This window comes from Trachemys scripta, chromosome 10 (genome assembly GCF_013100865.1).
Source record: "Trachemys scripta elegans isolate TJP31775 chromosome 10, CAS_Tse_1.0, whole genome shotgun sequence".
Classification (NCBI taxonomy): Eukaryota; Metazoa; Chordata; order Testudines; family Emydidae; genus Trachemys; species Trachemys scripta.
Window position 1 is genome coordinate 16047570 of NC_048307.1, and position 19227 is coordinate 16066796.

A 19227-nucleotide genomic window follows, 5' to 3' on the forward strand; every position below is an offset into this window, starting at 1 on the left:
TGCACAGGAAGCTACAAACCTTGCAATTGCACTAGTTCAGCCAGCTGCCTTAACTCTTCCCACAATGCAATGCCTGAGGTTTGGAAAATTACCACACGTGTGAATAATATCTGGCTGCTTTGAAACTTTCAATCAGTATACTGTGGTTACTTATCTAAATCGCCCATGAAACAGTGCATCGGCACAGCAATACTGTAGAAACATTTTAAATATTTCTTTGAAGAATTACAAACATAGCTTAGACATCAGGCTGACTTTTCAGTCAATGGTTTTACCCAAGGACATTTAAAAAGCAAAGAGCACTTGATTAATAAAGTGGGCTCCAGAGAGGAAAGAGCTGCAGCTTTGTGAAAGCGAACATACATTAAAATGAGTCATCACTATCTTGTGTAACAGATAAAGGAATATGGAGGAGGAGGAACAGGTTCCAATTATTTACCTCATGCAGAGTTGATGACACTGTTTTCTGAAGAATAGGCACAAATTCTTCCACAGGTGAAAAAGCATTAGGAGCCAAAACTTGATAAAGGCTTAACTTCTTGGCTATAGCAAGCAAGGAAAATGCTAAATGAAATATACACTTGTTTTGTAATCCATGCTTCATACCACATTAAGCTCTTTTATATGCAATACCTTTCAATCCATTTGTCTTTAACCAGGCTGCTGAGGTTTTGGCCAGGAAGCTTGGCATTTGTATAACAAGAGGTCCTTCATGCTTCGGAGGCTTGGGTAGGAAACTAGCAGGCGTCAACTTGGTAAATTCTTTGGAAATCTAGACAGATTTAAAAAATGCTTTATGTAACTATCAATGTTTGTTTTCTCAATTTTAAAACATAGAAGCATAGAAATGTAGGGGTGGAAGGGACCTTGCGAGGTCATCTAGTCCAAGTCCCCTGCACTGAGGCAGGACCAAATATACTTAAACCATCCCTGACAGATGTTTCTCTAACCTGTTCTTAAAAACCTCCAGTGATGAAGATTCTACAATCTCTGTTGATAACCAGTTCCAGTACTTAATTATGCTTATAGTGAGAAAGTTTTTTCTAATATCTAACCTAAATCTCCTTTGCTGCAGTTTAAACTAACTTTTATTATTTTTGTTGCCCTTCTGTGGACTCTCTTCAATTTGTCCACATCTTTCTTAAAGTGTGGTGCCCAAAATTGGACACAATACTCCAGCTAAGGCCTCACCAGTGCGGAGTACAAGTGGTGCATTTACCTCTTGTGTCTTACACACAATGCTCCTGTTAATAGACTCCAGAATAATAACAGCCTTTTTCACAACTGTATCACATTGCTGACTCATGGTCAATTTGTGATCCACTATAACCCCCAGATCCTTTTCAGCAATACTAATGCCAAGCCAGTTTTTTCCCCAGTTTGTATCTGTGTATCAACTTTTCCTTCCTAAACGTAGCACTTCTCTTTATTGAATTTAATCTTGTTGATTTGAGACCAATTCTCCAATGTATCCAGATAATTTTGCCATAGCAGTTTTACATATGCTAAAATGTGAAGTACCAGTTGCACAGCTAACTAAAAACTGACAGAATGCTGTAAAATATTTTGAACATAGATAACAGTTCCAATAATCCCTTTTAAAATAGCTTTTGGAGTACAGCATTCCACTGCTAGGCACATTGCAAACCTGTGTACTTCAATGGGATTGCACATTATTACTGCAGCACTAGGGCTCAAAAACTGTTCTACATGTTCTTAACAACTCCATATCAAGGACTGTACAAAATACATAAAAGGAGCAGAAGTGGTGCCCCTCACTGTGCAGTAGTGTAGAAAGTCATGCTTCTTCAAAATAGACCAGATGTCAGTCCAAGGACCAGTGTGCCTGCTGGCCAATCCTACAACAATAGGGAGCCATTTGGATTTGTTCTCCATGGGACAGAGTTTTGCCCCAGTATGCTTATTAAAATATTACTGTTTATAAAAACTGAAACAAAATTACAGTTAAATTTCTCAACATTAATTTCTCCTCTGGCTGCTGACCAGGGATTTCCTCTCAACTACGCTGAGATGCGTTTCCACTACTGCTACATCTGACACTCTTTGGTCAAACAGAAATGGTTGTGGTTAAAAAACACACCCAGATAATACTTTCTTGCAAACAAAGTACATCATTTCACTTAAACCGAGTCTCCATGCATTTATTTATACTACGGAAAAGAAGTAGGCTTTAGGTTTAATTTAAGTTAAGTTTATTCCCTTTGCACCAGAAATATGTATTTTCTCTCATCAACCTCTCTTAACCCCATTTGCCTCTCCAACTAGCCCTCCTTCTCTTTTCCATTTCTAAGCTCACTGAATGCATTGTCTACAACTTCTTCCTAGAGTTCCTCTCCTCTAACTCCATCCTGGATCCTCTCCAGTCTGGCTAGTGCCCCTTGCACTCCTCTGATCAGTCTCTCAACAAAGTCTCTAGTGACCTCTTCTGGGCCAAACCTCAAGAAGAATACTTCATACTCATCCTCCTCAACCCGTCAGCTGACTTCAACCCATGCTTTTTGCTCTTGAAGTTTTATCCTCCTTCAGCCTTTTTGACTCCGTCCTCTCCTGGTTCTCCTCCTACCTCTTTAATTGCTTTTTCAGTGTCTCATCTGGAGAATCCTCCTCATCCTTCCCCTCCAACTTTCTGTGGGGTCCTAAAAGGCTCTGTCCTGGATCCCCTTACTCATCTCCCTCTCCAATTTATCTCGGGTAATCACATTAATAAAACACCTCTGCAACTATGATCTCAATGCTGAACAAACACAGATCTACCTTTCTACTGTCTTCTTCTATCCAAATTAAAATCTCAGCCTGTCTTTCTAACATCTCCTTGTGGATATTCAGCTGTCAGTTTAAGCTCAACAGCCTCAATGGGGCCCTGATCCAGGATAGGGACTCCTAGGTATTATCTGCAATATAAAGAGAGAGAGAGAGAGAGAGAGAGAGAGATGTAAAGAAAGGTCTGAATGAGTGCTTCCCTGTCAGCTAGCTGGGAGGGGGAGAGAGTTTGTGTGTGTATGTGAATACAGTTTGCTCCTGCTCTGCTGAAATATCCAGCAATTAGAGTGGTGTTTTGCTCAAAGTAATCAACTTTGGCTGGCGTGGGGTTACAAATCACGTTAGTACTGAATGCAGGGGTAGTGAAATGATGCTACCAATGTTGTAATTATTGTAGGAATACACAATGCTTAACCTGTCCCAAATGAGAGGGGTCACCCTCAGCTGAAAGGACCTTGTTAAGCCAGGGGCTCGAATGCTGGAACCCTGTGAAAGTAAGAGGGGTGGGGACAGGTGTCCCAGCCAGGTGGTGGGTAGACTCTCCTTAGGAGTCCCCAGAATGGTTTGACCTGTTCCTCTCTGCTGTTCAAAGAAAGAGCTAAATAGGCTTCATTAGGAGCCTCTTTTGGTATTTTAAATGCTCAATCAGAGCTGAAATCAGTTGTGGTGGGACTGGGTTTCTTCCCAGAGTTGAAATCACTTGAGATGGGACAGTGTTTCTGCCCAGCCTGCAAAGAGCTGAAAATCACTAAGAAACTGATTTGCAGAGGTCACAGCAGAGAGGCAGGTGGTAGCAGAAGGTGACTGACAGTCGGCTGACGAACAAGTGGTTGGTGAGGTGGTAAGCAGAGCAAGTGGCCAGCAGGGCGGCTGGCAGAGAGGGGCGGTGGGTGAGTGCCCGGGCAGTGGAGCAAGTAAGGTCCCTCCTTACCCTCACCTGGGGTGGGAGGTGAACTGTGCAGATGCACCTTCGAACTCTGGGTCTGCACTGACCAAGGACAGCAACTGTGAGAGGGGTGCAAAGAAGGGACGGGCAGGTTAAAGGGACTTTTGGGTTGCTGGACTTAAGAACCTGAGTGGGAAAGGACACTGCCCAACTTACTTGGTGTGGGTCTTTTGCACATGGTGTATGTTTGTGAACCCTGTTTGCAGTGTTTTCCCAAATTAATGCCAAGTTACTTTCCTCCTTTTATTAAAAGTTTCTTTTCTACACTCAGACTCTGTGTTTGTGAGTGGGGAAGTACTGCCTCTCAGAGGCGCCCAGGGGTGGTGTGTAATTTTCCCAGGTTACTGGGTGGGGGCTCAAGCTGCTTCTGTGTTGTATTGATGGAAAGGAACCCCTAGATATTGAACCTGGCCCTGGTTGCTGCTGGTTTTGCCTGGCAGAAGGGTTACATATAAATACATTTTCAAAAAGGGATAAATATCCTAATTTTACAGAGCACACTAGAACTTATGGAGAACAGATCATGCAGATGGTTCCCTGTTGTAGCTTGTCTGGCCAACAAGTTTCTGGACTGACACGAACTAGTTTGAAGAAGCATAGCCTTCAAAGATACTACAGTGTGGGTTTGTTTCCACTTGGTAATTACAGAGCTGGCAGAAATACGTACCGCACTTGCTGTGCCCTAGTGCTGTCAGAACACTTATTATGCCTATAAAATGCTCAAGAATTATCTCCTTACAAAGGAGGGAGTTAAATTTTGTCAAAAATCCTATTCTGGGAGATGTTAAACATATCTAGAGTAAGAAATGCAAGCAGAAGCTCCTATCAGCTTGTGTTTTCCCTTGCCTTAGAAACAGGCATTTCTAGAGTCCATGAGAAAGTCCTAGTGACACCTGGTGAAAGTCCTCTTTAACTGCCTCCAAATCCCCTGGAGGAGAGGACCCATTCACCTGCACAGCATTGCCCCTTTTACCTGGGAGACAGAAAAGCGTACGTCATTTAAAAAAAAAAAAAAATCTTCTATGAATCTAAATTTAAAAAAAAGAGAGCTGTTAAGCTCATTTACATTAAGGTTGGTAAGTACAGATGAGTTATTAAGCTGTTTCTAGGTTGTAAGGCCCCCAGCAAGTATATGATGGCTAGTGTATGTGGCAAAGAAAAAGATGTGGAATACAAGACAACATAGCTTCTTCTATGCAAGTCAAAGCCAACAGAAAGATGTGATCAAGCAGCATTTCCATCTGCATAAGGCAGTGCAGCAAATTCTTCAGGTGTTTTATGGAAGGAGAGAAAGGCAGAGGAAAATATCCTTTTTCTTTTTCCCAACTTCACCAAGGACATGGGGAGGTTGGAAATGGAAATAAAAGTTAATGAATGAGGCTAGCTTTTAGGTAGCCAGCATTTGTTTTGCTGTCCATTATGGCCACACCCTGTGTTTAAAAAAATATTTTCCCTGCTGCTCTCTTTTTTGGTAAGTATTTCAGTTTACCAAAATAATTGTACCTAGAATGAATCCATTGAGGATCCATTCAAAAGCTTTCCCTTATCATTTGTTAGTATTTATCTGATCTTACAAAGAACAGCCAGTAAATAGCATTTAAATTTATCATTGTGTTCTGTTAGTATAGTATGTTTTCCCTATTCTGATAATTAATACAGAGTTCTGCATGTCTGTGCTATACAAAGATTACCTGAAAACAAAACAAATACTGTACTTACATCTTGTACTCTACCAATAACTGAATCACCAATCCTTCCCTGGAAAGTTTCTTTGATGCTGCTGAGAATATTCTTAGCTTTTTGGGATTCACAAAGCAGTAGATAAACATCGCTACTATCGTAATTCTGTTATGCAACAAGAAGAGGAAAAAAGGTCAAAAGGATTCTACAATTCCTATGTTGTATTCAGTGTAGTTGTAGCTGTGTCGGTCCCAAGTTTTTAGAGCGACAATATGGGTGAGTTAATATCTTTTATTGGACCACCTTCTGTTGGTGAGAGAGACAAGCTTTTGAGATGCACAGAGCTCTTCTTCAGCTCTGTGTGGCTTGAAAACTTGTCTCTCTCACTAACAGAAGTCAGTCCAATAAAAGATATTACCTGATCCACCTTGTCTCTCTATGCTTCATAGTAAATCATCAAGCAAAATGCCAGCTCTTCTGACACTGGTTTACCAGTTATTTTATGGGCACTACCAATGATGCTGCCTCACAGAACAGAGTAAATGTAGTTGTATCTATTAAGATTGTGTACAGAAATTTCTCCCATTATTTAGTGAACATGAAATATTTGAATTAGTCTTCAATGATAAAGTCCACAGCTTTCAAGCTACTTAGAAGTTAGACCAGTGGTCCCCAATCAGTGGAGCGTGCCCTCCTAGGGTGGCACAGAAGAACGTTCATGGGCCACAGCAGGGCCAGTACAATCCCCATGGGGCGGGGAAGGAGCGCCACCCAACCCCGCTCCACCCTGGCCCCGTCCCCAGCCTTGGACCCCGCTGCCAGCCCCCATTGTGGTCCGGCCAGGGGCACGCTCCCAGCTCCAGCCCCAGATCCCCCCCCCAGCTGCAGCCCCAGCCTTGGCCCCCTTACCTCTGTATGTGTTGTCCCCCCGCAGCCACGGCCCTGTTCCTAGTCCCACTATATGTGCAGAATATCTGCAGAAGACTCCTGCACCCTTAGGAGAGCATTCCTGATTCTTGAAAGCATTTAAGTATATATTTAATTTTAAGCAAGCTCTTAAGTGCTTTCCTGAACAAAGACCTTAGTTACCAATTCTTTTTACTATAAATTGCTACAAAGACGAGAACCTATTTCACCAAGAGTGACTGCATGAAAATAAACAAACAAAAACAAACAAACAAAAGAAAAAATTGTTCTGTGTACTTCTAGCCTAAACCTACCTCACTCTTTGAAGAATAACAGTGATAACAGCCTCCAACAACTTCCGCAAGGTTCTTTAAAACAGCCTACGTATATGAAGAGAAGAAAAGTTACTTAAGATTTGGGCATACCAATTTATAGGATTTCTTGTTGCCAATCAGTTCTCTAAAACAAACAGAGTAGCACCCTTAGCTGTGTGTAGCAAGGGCTGCAAACAATTTTAAGATGCTGTCATCTTTTCTAGGCTGTTATACTTAGGAATAGGAAAACAACTAACATAGCTTGAAGAGACTGATAACAGGTGACCAGATTGGTCACAGATTGGCATTTTAATCCAGAGGTGAAGCCTTAGTTAAACCTCTTCCTTCTAAAGGGGAAATATTTCACAGCACTGACTACTGGAGATTGAGGTCCCACAATAAATATTTGAAAACATAATTTAACACTTCCGTAAATCTATTAATGTACAAAACATCTTAACTACAGCTTAAAAGGAAACAAACGACAGGTCATTTTTAAGACACATACAAAGAATGATTACTTACAGGAGGAACATGATTGCTACACTCATACGTAATGGTGTGTATCAGCACCTTTCTCCCCACGGTACACTGCTGAATATAGTCAGATAATATTTCCGAAGATTGATCGGGGCTAATGAAAAATGACATCCACAATTCCATCAAACAAAGAGTAGAAAAGGTCATGCTGATAAAACTGATGTGCATGTGGCAGGGGTGGAGGAGAAATACCAGATTGCAGGAACATAATTTAAGCATTAGGCAAAAAGGGGTACCTGCCATTTTGTAACTTTTCATACATTTGTGTATCTGCTCCCTTTTCAACAGTTCCTCAAGTGTGGTTCTACTCTGAAAAGCAAGTTCTAAAATATGGAATCCTATGAAACTATTTGTCTGTAATGACTTCTGGAACAAATTTGCTTGGTTTACAAGTTCCTGTGTGATGCTGGGCAAGCCACATATAACAAACTTTCCACATGTATTCACTTCCACATGTAATTAAAGGCTATATCATAATGCATATACACAAAGGGGCCAAACTGGGTCTGCTTGGGCAACATCCATTCTGGCATTTCCTAATTTGAGAGTGCTTGACTTTGAAAACTTTTAATGTTCTTAAGCCTTAACTTTGTATTTCCTAATTTTTTGTAGTTTAATTTATTTATTAGAGCAACTTTAAATGATTTTTTTGTCTTTGAATTTCCTTAGTTCTTTAACAGAAAAAAAATCTTTTATACCTGTGCTATTTAATTAATAAAGCGCTTATACATAGGTTGCCTTCAGTGAATTTACCTCAGACTACCATTTTTATTGCCAATGATCATTGTGAAGCTCCATATTTCACCACTCAATAGCATGTTGACATTGAAAGTAGTTTAATTAACCTGTATTCAAACATAACTTTTTATAAATGCAACTTCAATTTTACTAAAACTTCTAAATTGTACCAGAAAACTGATTAGGGACTCTCAGCTACAATTTCTCACTCTCTTAAAGGTAAACATTCAGAAAGCCATACCCCACCCCCGCAATTTATAAGAAGCAGATAAACAAATCTATATGAAATGGAGCTGAATTTTGCATCTTATTTTCATATAACCCTTTCTGAGGAAAGGAACAAGCAATAAGAGAAGAAACAGTACAACTTTCCCCAGAAAGGGGAACACCAGAAGCTTATCCAAACTCAGTCTGCTTTCCTTACAATGCCTCCTGGGACTCTTCTTTGTAAGAATATTATAGGAGTCTGAGGTAAACCAGTTATCCAAGGCAGCCATTGTCATGACAACCCAAATAAACTGGAGTGAGTGTGTGATGCATGGCTGATGTCATAATGTTCCTGCTCAAGCACCAGCAGGGCGAAACTTATGTGTACTCTGTGTGTGTTTGGACGGAGGGGCGGGGGGGGGGGTTGGGGATGGGGGAGAGGGAAGGAATCAGGCTTTTCCAGTATTCCAGTTTCCTCAAATTTCCTAAAAATCATCATCATTCCATACACATATGAATTAGTGGCTGACCGTTGGTTCAAATTCTCCACAGCATGTTTAGAAAAAAAGCGTTTTAAAAATGGCGAGACACTGAGATGCACACCCTATAGAACAGAAAATTACGGTGCAACCATAACTCTGATTTTGTGTACTGGTGTGGTTGGGGGAGCACCCCACTGTGGAACTTCCAGGCACCCCACTGAGGCAGGCTTTGGCCCACTGTAGGGTTACCATATTTAAACATTAAAAAAAGAGGACACTCCACGGGGCCCTAGCCCCGCCCCTTCCCCAAAGTTCCCGCCCCAACTCCGTCCCCTCCCCTGAGCGCCCCACATTCTCCCTCCTCCCTCCCAGCCACGTGAAACAGCTGCCCGAGCGCTACCGACTTCACGGTTTGCCAGGCAGCCCCCAGACCTCCAGACCCCGCGCCCCAGGCTGGGCGCTTCTCCTCCCGGGCTCCGGCTGTGCTGGGGAAGCGCCCGGCTGGGGGCGCAGGGTCTGGAGGTCTGGGGGCTGCCCGGCAAACCGTGAAGCCGGTAGCACTCGGGCAGCTAGGCTCTTCAGCTACACAGAGCCGAGGTGTCTGGGGGAGCTGCCGCCGCGGGGGAATCCGCCTGCAGCTCGCAGCCTGCCGGAGCCGCTCTAAGGTAAGCAGGGGACTGGGGCAGGGATGCCGGCAAAACAAAGCTGGGAGTATTTTCCCGGACATGTTTGGTTTTTTGGCAATTCCCCCCAGACGGGGATTTGAGGACCAAAAAGCCAGACATGTCCAGGAAAATCAGGAGGTATGGTAACCCTACTGGCAAATTGTCCCTTCAGTCCTATCCCCTTCTGGGGTGGGGAGTGGGTGGGTGGGAGAGGTTTAGTCCCAAAATGTTCTTAAACAAAAAGCAAATCCAACTCAACATTGGGCCATCCACCATTCTTCCCATGGGGTGTCCAGGCCCTTTCCTTTGGGTTTGGTTGCCAAACAGTCCCTTACTCGTGTGTGGTTCGCTCCCTAGAGTCTAACTTCTCCTCCCACTGCTGCTCCGATTAGCAGGCAAACTCTATGCAACTGTGCAGGCAAAATTCCCTTCAGGCAGAGAGCTCCATCTTTCTTCCTGGCCAATCAGGCCTGAATTGAGCCAGGATCCCTCCTTTTAACTCCCCTCCAGGCTTGGCACTGGCTGCAGGCATAGCAGGGTGGGGCTAGCTGGGCCCAGAAGTTCTCCTTAACCCCTTCTCTGCTGTTGTGGGACTACTGTAAAACCATAATAAATCAGACCTGAGCCAAATCTGGAAACCTTTCTTTGAATCTCCTAAGTATTGGTGGTTCAGTTAAAATGGAATTTGGATCCTGACTACCCCAAATATCACTTTAGCAAAGCCAACAGTCTCCTCAATGAACCTTTAAAATAAATTTAATAAGTAAATATAATGGAATTAGTCCATATTGGTTCCTATGCACTCACCAGAGTCCTTTATATATTATCCTTTTCTTGCACTCATTCATTTAAATTATGCAAACTTTAAAATGGACACCATAGACTGCAGAATTTAAGTCCAAAATTTGTGTCAGCTCAACACTGGCTGCTGGCCAAAGCATTATGGATTCTATTTTTTAAACCATTCCATCAGCTCCACTGCTCATGATCACAGAAAGCAGATTAGTATGAACACACAATGCTACTTTACAGAGGTCAACGAGCAATTCCAGAGCCATGCACATTCCCACTGAAATCCTCAGTGATGCTGATGAATTTTTATTGACACAATACTAGCGTTAGACATTCTATTTATCAACAAGAGGACAAATTTGGAAAGGAAAACTATTTTCACATTGTTACAGAGAGAATTAGCAAGTAATAAGGATTAAAATAGAAAAAAATAGCACACATGTAAATGAGGGAAGAACTGAAGAAAGGGAGATGTCAATAATGTCTCTTTAAAAGATAAAAATCTAGCCTAATTTACAATTAGGTGGAAAGTATAAGTCTGAAGCATTTAATTCTTTATGCAAGTTAACGTTTATTGCCAGTTTAGATAGTGGACCTACCAGCTTCCTACAATAAGAACCAATGAATTCAGTTCCCTCATTGTAAGGACCTTCTTTAAAGCTTTCAGCAAATTGCAGCCTCCACTGGGTTGCAGCTCCTGCACCCACTGTCTTGCTTCATCTAGGCTAGGAAGACAAAATTAAAAAAAGTTATTGTACACTTAAGCAGTATATGGCCTTTTTTATTCAGCATCAAGATCACATACCTCCTGGTTGATGGCTAAGATCTCCTGTGTGATTTACCTGTATGAATGAGCAGACTCACTTGCATTGTACTCACAATTTATTTCGGTATTTTTTCTGGCAAATCACTGAAGGCACAAAACTACAGCTACAATTCATTATGAGCACAAAACTGCTCCTAATTAAAAGGAGGCCCTGTTTGAAAACCCATTGTTATAAGCTAGGAAACATACTTACATGCGCACATTGACGTTTGTTGGATTCTCCCATAGAGATGAAATCTCAGTACCAAAGGAGAGGAAATATAACTGCTTCTTATAACACAGCTGTTCATCTATTAGACACTTAATAAAAAAATGTTAGTGAGTTAATATCCCTGCTATCACTGGAGTTATCATATACAATAAAAAAAATTGTGATTTGCTAAAGTCACTTCAGACTGTAATATTCTGAGCTACTATAGAGGAGAACTAGGTTCAGAACTGAAGTGACACAGATTTAGTTTTAGTGTGGCTCACTGAGATACAGCAGCTTAACCTAGTCCTTGTGCACCATGCTGACATAGTATTCCCATTCAGTTGGTTAAATGGGGAAAATACATACTGTGTCAATTCCATCAGCACCCTTTAATAGGCAAGCAAATGAGAGAGAAATGATATTGATTCAGAAAGCACATGTTCCCCTATTGGGCTGTGATCATATGAGCAACTGAAAAAGAATGAAGCAGCTATGATAGGATGTCAGATAAAAGTAGCTTTCACTTCTAGGGCTATCCCTTAGTTAGGGCATTCTAGGCCCTTGTCAACTGGAGAGTAACAATTTTCTTGAAGTATCTTTACTTATGCTGCACGAATTAACAAAGAAGAAGGCGCCATTCAATTTTAAGTAACCTTCACTGGTATATGAAGAAAGATTGTACAGAGAAAGCTTCAAAACCAGAAAATAGAATTGTTATTGTGACATTATAGTGTCTACCTTTAATAATCCTCACTAGAAACACTTTGTAAAAATAAAGAACAACAGAAAAACCACACTTTTGTTTCTTTTGGAAGTTGGGGAAGAGACTGTAAGTCAGCAAGGTCCTGACCAACAAAAAGCACACTTTACAGCAACTGCATCCTATTCTTTATAGGCATAGTACTGCATGTACAACTTGACTCTCAGGTACTATGAACTATTTCTTTCTATTATGTACATTACTCTAGCATAGGGGTTCTCAACCTCTCTCTTTCTGAGACTTCCCCTCAACATGTATAAAAACTCCACAGTCCACCAGTGTCACAACAACTGTTTTTCTGCATATAAAAGCTAGGGCCAGAATTAGAGGGTAAGAAACAGGGCAATTGCCCAGGGCCGCATGCCACAGGGGTCCCCACAAAGCTAAGTTGCTCAGTTTTCGGCTTCAGCTCCAGATGGCAGGTCTGGGAGCCCTGGACTTCAGCCCCACACTGCGAGGCTTTAGCCTTCTGACCTTGGCCCCAGCAAGTCTAACACTGGCCCTGCTTGGCGGCCCCCTAGGGGCCCCTGGAACTCTGGTTGAGAACCGCTGCTCTAGCAAATGCTTTTGAAGCACGTATGTCTGGGGCTGGTTAATATTTGAAGTCAGGTCTTCAATTTTTATTATTGTGGCAGATGCTTAAAATTTTTGAATCTGGATATTAAACAAATAATTTATATTTTAAAAAAGTGATTAAGGTAAATCTATACATCTCCAGCAAATTAACTGTTGATACTTAGAGTAACATGTAAGCAAATGATTATTACACTTACTTTCTCCCCTGCACTCGGAGAGTCTTATTTAACTTACTTTAAGAGTCAGAGTCTCTTTCAGAATTATTTACCAAAAGGTCTTTCTGGAACTCAAATAGTCGAGGTCCACAACTTATATCCGATACATCAACCAGGAGTCCAACTTTGTTCCCTTTTATAAGGCCGAACACCTAAACATATAAAACGTTCATTTAAATAGTTTGTGCTGATCTAACTTTAAATTTCAGTATGTACCTCTTTATGCTGCCATTTTCATTTAAAATATTACATATTTATTGTCCTGTTACTTTTTAAGCATTAAAAAAAAAATGAGACAATGACAGAGCAAAAAGAGATAGGAATTTTGAATTCTAGCTTCTGTTCCGAGGGGGCAATACTCCCAAGATGACATGTTTGTTACTTGAGAAAATGAAGGATTACTCAGTTCCATACTATCCCTATCAGTAGGGTGACCAGATAGCAACTGTGAAAAAAAACGGGACAAGGGGTGGGGGGTAATAGGTGCCTATATAAGAAAAAGTCCCAAAAAACAGGACATCTGATTTCACACACACACCACCTCCCCCCCATCAGACCAGTCAAGGGTGCTAGCTTTTTGGATACTGCCAATATGCAATCCCTGCTTATATAATCTTTGGAGGTAACAGTCAGAAAGTTAGGGACTATGTTTAAAAAGTAAAATAGCTGTCTGAATAAAGGCTCAAGACATATCTTAAATGAAACCTCAATCAATTGAGAAGACAAAACATTGCTCCATTGTGCTCTAGTTATTCACAATATGGGAAAAATACAAAAAAGCTTTCTCGGTGGGATTCTAGACAACTATTAAAGAGTTAATTTATCCTTTAACACCATATGCAGGTTCCCCTTTAAAAGCATATTAAAATGTTAACATTACCTTTCTGCTGTCCTCCAACAACCACTGAATTCGCTGGTGATAAAGTTCAATTGCTCTGACAAAATACAGTGCACACATTTAAATAATGCATTCTCTTGAATGGTATGTCAATTTAAGTTCAGATCTGTTTTTATCGTTGGCCAAGTTTTCCATCACGTGCACAACCATCTTCCAGAATATTCTATTTACAACGTTCTCAACTGTGATAGAGCACTATTGGCTGTGGTGTTAATTATTTAAATACTTCTTCCTCTGAACTTGTTTAATTGTTTAAATATCGAATTGCCTTGAAAAAATGAGATCAGCAGAATGCTCTATAATTAGTTGTGTTTGGATAAAGCGTGTGATGTGTATGTATGGATGAAGGAAAGTTCAGCCAAAAGTCAAGTCAATTCATCCTATCTATTTAGCTTATTGGCTGGAGATTTATTTAATCCAAAGCGTACAAACTGATTTTTTTTAAAGTGGTAAAGTCTCTTGATTGTGGGACAAAAGGAGCAAATTTATCAGTATTGAAAAATGTTTTGGTGATTCTATTACAAATCTCTTTTTCAATTACGTAACCAAATTTAAAGGATTTATAATTGGGGTGAAACTTAGCATTTGCTGTCTCAGCACTAGAACAAACTGTTTCAGAATTATTTTTAAATAACGTGCGTTTCAACACCATGCTCATGGTTTTAGAACTGAGAAAAGGTTAAAAGAGAGGATTTTTATGAAAAAGCTCTTTACTTCCCCATTTTTACCAAAATTTTGCAGGCAGCTCATTCACAATACACAGAGAGCGAGTCCTGAAAAGGGGCATCCTGAGGAATCTGGGTCTCTGTATCTGATACATGGCAGTAGACCTAGGAACTAGCAGACAGATGTATTTATGGAAGATTGAGAGGATTACTATAATATTATTCTGCAGTATACTGAGCATATTTATCAGATCTGTTCTTTAAATGTAAATCTCCTTGATTATGGGGGTTTATCTCACAATTTTAGTGACTTTATTGCTGTTCTTGTTGATTATAAACTGTAAATGAGCAGAGGTTTATGTAGAAAAAGCTCACGCTTCAAACCTCAAAAAAAAAAAAAGGTTTCTTCCTCCCTCCCCAAAACACACACACACTTTTTTGGCATACGAGGATCTGTGTGGCTCAGGTCTCATAACAGGCTATACAGCCTTTCACTGTTAGGTCATCAGTTTGAAACAAATCCAGGTCAGTAGCAAACAAAAATCATTACCCATCTGACGGATGTTCAGAGGCTATCTGAGATGAGTTGATTGTTAAGATCCTATCTGACAGGTATCATCACAAAAGCCACCACCACCAGAGGTTCTAATGGACTCTGAGCAAACCCATATTCCCTAAAGGTTGCCTTTCAGAACTGAGGTACACTAAAAAGGCAGCATGGGGGAAGCTTTCACAGCTGCTGTTTATGTTTCATTTGTTGCATCTCCAGGGTTGACCCAGCCCAACATCAGATATGAAAAAAAAATCATTTTACAACTATCTAAGTTTGGAGGAAGGAAATCACTTTTGTACTTTGAAACTGTAGCACATATTATATACTTACTCAGACAGCTTGGATTCAAAATTAACAACTGTCTTGGCAGCAAACTCTATCTGTTCTGTGGCATTTCTTGCATTCCTAGAACGAAGTATATATTTAACATGAATAATATAAGCAAACTGATTGATTAAGAAGGGATGGCATTGTACTCACAAGACAATATTGCCCTTCTTTAGGAGATCTTCTAATGTTAATTGCATGGATTCTAAACTGTGGTTTCTTAGCCATTCTTCTGTGGTTTGCACCTCACTGGATCGCATTTTCCTGTTTTGCGCTCTCTGTAGATCAGAAACAGGAGAAAAGTTAAAGGTAGTGATAGGAAACAGCAAGTATTGTTCAAATGTAGCCAGTGCTGAGGGATGGCAGGAAAGAGGTATTATTTGGTAATTAAACCACTGATACAAATCTACTTGCAGCAAGCAGGAGGCCTTGGGATCTGGAACAGAAGGAATGCTATCTGGAGTGTATTATAGCAGACACCAAAGAAGGTGCCTGCTACATAGTTTCAACAGGCATTATAGTATGTTATTTCCTCTTGGAACATAATATATTAGACGCTTATTAGTAGTGACATATTAGTGCCTTTTTGCTATGTTGCTCCTAAGCGGCTGTTGCTGTTATTGGGAGTGTCAACAATTCACAGTATGGAAAGTGTTCTCAGGGGAAATGTTGCTCGTAAGCAGTGGTTGCACTTACAAAGTGTTGCTGCAAACAAGCATCTACTGTACATGTAATTCAACAAATGAATCACTGTGATGCCACTAGAGGTCACTTTTCAGAGTAGCAGCCGTGTTAGTCTGTATCCGCAAAAAGAAGAACAGGAGTACTTGTGGCACCTTAGAGACTAACAAATTTATTAGAGCATAAGCTTTCGTGGACTACAGCCCACTTCTTCGGATGCATATATATATATATATAGAGAGAGAGAGGGGGGGGGGGGGGGGGTCACTGTCCCTCTTCATTTTCCTGTTTCATAATAGCTTAATTATCCATGGAATCAAAAAGAACCATAAGCTATTCCTCTCTTTCTTTTCTTTATTATTTTTTTAAGAAATAACCAACAAAAAGGTAGGAAGATGCAAGAGTTCTATTGCTACATGGAGAAGAAAATAACCATTAAGGACACTGGAGATGATTTTATTGTGTATAATATATACATTTGCTGATGTAAAGCACTGATACTTATGAAAGTTGATACCTAAAATAGAGAAAATTAGATACTCAATAGAATTTGCTCTCATTTCCTTCTCAATTTATACCCAGCAACATGTGAAAAAGCACATCACGGAGCATAAAGGTAGGTGGAAATTGCAGTCAGAAAAATCTTATTTTGTGAATTTAAGACAAGACAGGAACAGCTGATAAACACAGCAGCATGTAAATGAAAAGAATTATTATAACAGTTGACCTAGCTGGTCCAGAGACTACCATTAACTGAAGAACCTACTATATTTCAAACATTGGATAGTCCATAGGGCTGGTAATGATCACATCTGTACAAATCTCAATAAGGAAAATGGAAAACTCGTTTGCTTCCAGTAGCACCACAATGTGCTAGGCATTTTCCAGTCAGACAAGAAGTAATGGTTCCTGCCATAAAGAGCTCACAATCAGAAGGTGTAAGAGTAAGGAGTACAACGAATTAGTAGAGTGGTCAAGGTGGTGATTGGCCATGTCACCACAATAAGGTTAACAGGATTTTAAATTAAAAAGGCAGATCGTTTTAATTACTTCTGGAATGTACTTATAAGTCTACCAATTTCTCTATAAACATCACAGTAGATTTGGGTCTTTAGGAGGGATTTTAACGCAGAGAGGGTAGAGCCCTTGTCAATGAGCTGAAGAAGGGCATTCCATGCATGGGTATAGAGTGGAAAATAAACATCTCCATGCCTTCTAAGAAACTAAACAATGGGTGAGTGAAGCTGGCATTGCTAGGGGGACAATTCAAAACAAGACAAAGGTACATAATTAGTTATGCATGGCTTTGAAACATTGGACAAGAAGCTTAAATTTTACATGTGGGGGGAGAAGAGGAACCAGTGGAGGGATTTAGAAGTGAGGACATCACATGATCAGAACAACGGACAAAGAAAATAATTTTAACAGCAGCTCTTTGAACAGATTTGAGAAGAGTGATGTGGATGTTAGAGAAGATGCTGCAGTAACCAAGATTAGAAACAATGAGAGCTTTAATAAGGGATAGAAAGAGAAGGCCAGATTTTAGAGATGTTGTGGAGAAAAAAGCCAGAAGGACTCAGACATAGCTTGGACGTGGGGGGCAACATGTGAGAGGAAGGAGTCCTGGAAACACCAATATTGTGGGCTTGAGCAATGGCAAGGTTAATGATTTTGTCAATGGTGATAGAGAATGGATAAGAGGGCAGAGAGGGGATAGAAAATAAAGAGCTCAATATGGAAGAAGTTCATTATGTATTTTATAGAAGGACAGGAAGACTTAAATTTCCTTAGCCTGATTCATTGATTTAAAAGTTGAGGAATTGGGGTGGGGGGAAAGGGGGAGAGTAGATGAAAATTTAACAAACAAAAAGTTCATGGATCTAAACATTTATAATTTTACCTTGCTTACAGGCTCTCAGGCAACTTAGTCTCAAGAGATATACCTGCTGGTACACAGATCTTCTCAAGAAAAGTTGCCTATATTCATTGTGGCTTTGGTGATAACAATTACTGTGTTCTTTTTTGTGAATGCATAAGTGATAGTGATAGAACATTAATTTTCTGTCTCCTCATATATTCCCTTCTATAAATGTAATGCATCATCTGTGGAATTACTGCATATTTGCTTACCAGCAGGTCTTGTGTCTGGTTGATGTGTGTAACCAGTAATCCATTATCGGGCTCCAAATCTGTTATTGTAACATCATGCCAGGATGGTCGGCCTTTCATTGGAACTGCGTCAGATCCCATGCTTACCCTACAAAATAAGGCATTTCAAAAACTGGGCAGTTGTTTGTATCACTGAGAGTGCTGTTGCACTGTTGAATAGTCCATTTATAAAATTGTTCATCATTACCCATAAGAATTAAACATTCTGGTATCTGTTGAACAACTAAGAATTCTTATGCTCCATTTTAAGTATCTCAATATACATATGCATGGAAAAATGTAGTCTGCATCACCAGAGATGTATATTTCATTTCCATTTAAGCATTTCCCCTAAGGATTTTGCAACAACATCCTTACCCTACTTTTTCCAAGAACTGATCATTGTCCAATAACTGAGCCATTTTTCTGGTTTGTGCATCCATTGTATTATGACCAAAGATTTAACCTTCTTTAAAAAAAAGAGACATAGCATTAAAGAGTGGAAGTTTAGAATATCAAGAATAAAAGCTATATTAAATGCTTGATACAAGATATCACTCTCCTAAGATTATAGTCCCATAGATACAAAATCAACAGAAACCACATACTTAATTATATTGCGTGCAGTGCCTGTGACCAAGAAAACTGAAAAAAGAAGTGGACGTTATTCTTTGATTATTATTACATAATATACTTGGAAACCATTCTGCTAGAAGACATTCACCAAGGGTACCCTGCCAGTATGAAGCACAAATGCAATTTTTAAAGCATCTTATATGTCACCAGACAGACAAGTCAGCACACTAGCCATGTGTACTTTGGGTTTATCTTTTGGTTGGACTGTCCCGTGTACTTCAATAATAATGGCAATTTAACTATTCAAGACAAGTTGGGTGAGGTAATATCTTTTATTTGACCAACTTCTGTTGGTGAGAGAGACACATTTTCGAGTATACACAGAGCTCTTCTTCAGGTCTGGGAAACTTACTCGGAATGTCATGACTTAATACAAGATGGAACAGATTGATAAGCATAAGTAGCTACTGGATTTATGGCTTGTTATAACAATCTATAAAAGCAACAAGGAGTCCAGTGGCACCTTAAAGACTAACAGATTTATTTGGGCATAAGCTTTCGTGGGTAAAATAACCTACTAATAACCCCCACCAGCTAATTCCCCCCTTCCTTGCCTCCTTATGACCGGGGAGAGGTGTTAACAGGCCACTTCACCTTGAATGGTCCCTTGAAATGTGTTAACTACTTATGCTAAACTCTCTGTTCCACCTTGTATTTACCTCTGAGTAAGTAAGTTTCCCAGCCCTGAAGAAGAGCTG

The 19227-nt window shown here is 40.2% G+C and overlaps 1 protein-coding gene across 8 annotated transcripts in view; it reads right to left on the bottom strand.

Moving 5' to 3' along the window:
- The window catches only part of VWA3A (von Willebrand factor A domain containing 3A), a 59208-nt gene that overhangs the window by 39467 nt on the left and 514 nt on the right, over positions 1-19227 (bottom strand). For 7 of the 8 annotated variants that reach the window (XR_004647470.1, XR_004647471.1, XM_034784109.1 and 4 more), the window contains exons 2-14: positions 18272-18362; positions 17876-18002; positions 15218-15342; positions 15068-15142; positions 13502-13556; positions 12675-12773; positions 11071-11177; positions 10651-10776; positions 7153-7261; positions 6628-6693; positions 5447-5572; positions 634-772; positions 440-543 (exon numbers count right to left, since the gene is read on the bottom strand). Coding sequence is in view for 6 of the 8 variants with exons in the window: in XM_034784109.1 (XP_034640000.1) it covers positions 440-543; positions 634-772; positions 5447-5572; positions 6628-6693; positions 7153-7261; positions 10651-10776; positions 11071-11177; positions 12675-12773; positions 13502-13556; positions 15068-15142; positions 15218-15342; positions 17876-18002; positions 18272-18336 (1323 nt within the window). In the remaining 2 variants the exon portion in view is untranslated. Of the gene's footprint in view, positions 1-439; positions 544-633; positions 773-5446; positions 5573-6627; positions 6694-7152; positions 7262-10650; positions 10777-11070; positions 11178-12674; positions 12774-13501; positions 13557-15067; positions 15143-15217; positions 15343-17875; positions 18003-18271; positions 18662-19227 lie in introns of those variants that run through there. The other variant, XM_034784108.1, reaches the window with a different exon arrangement.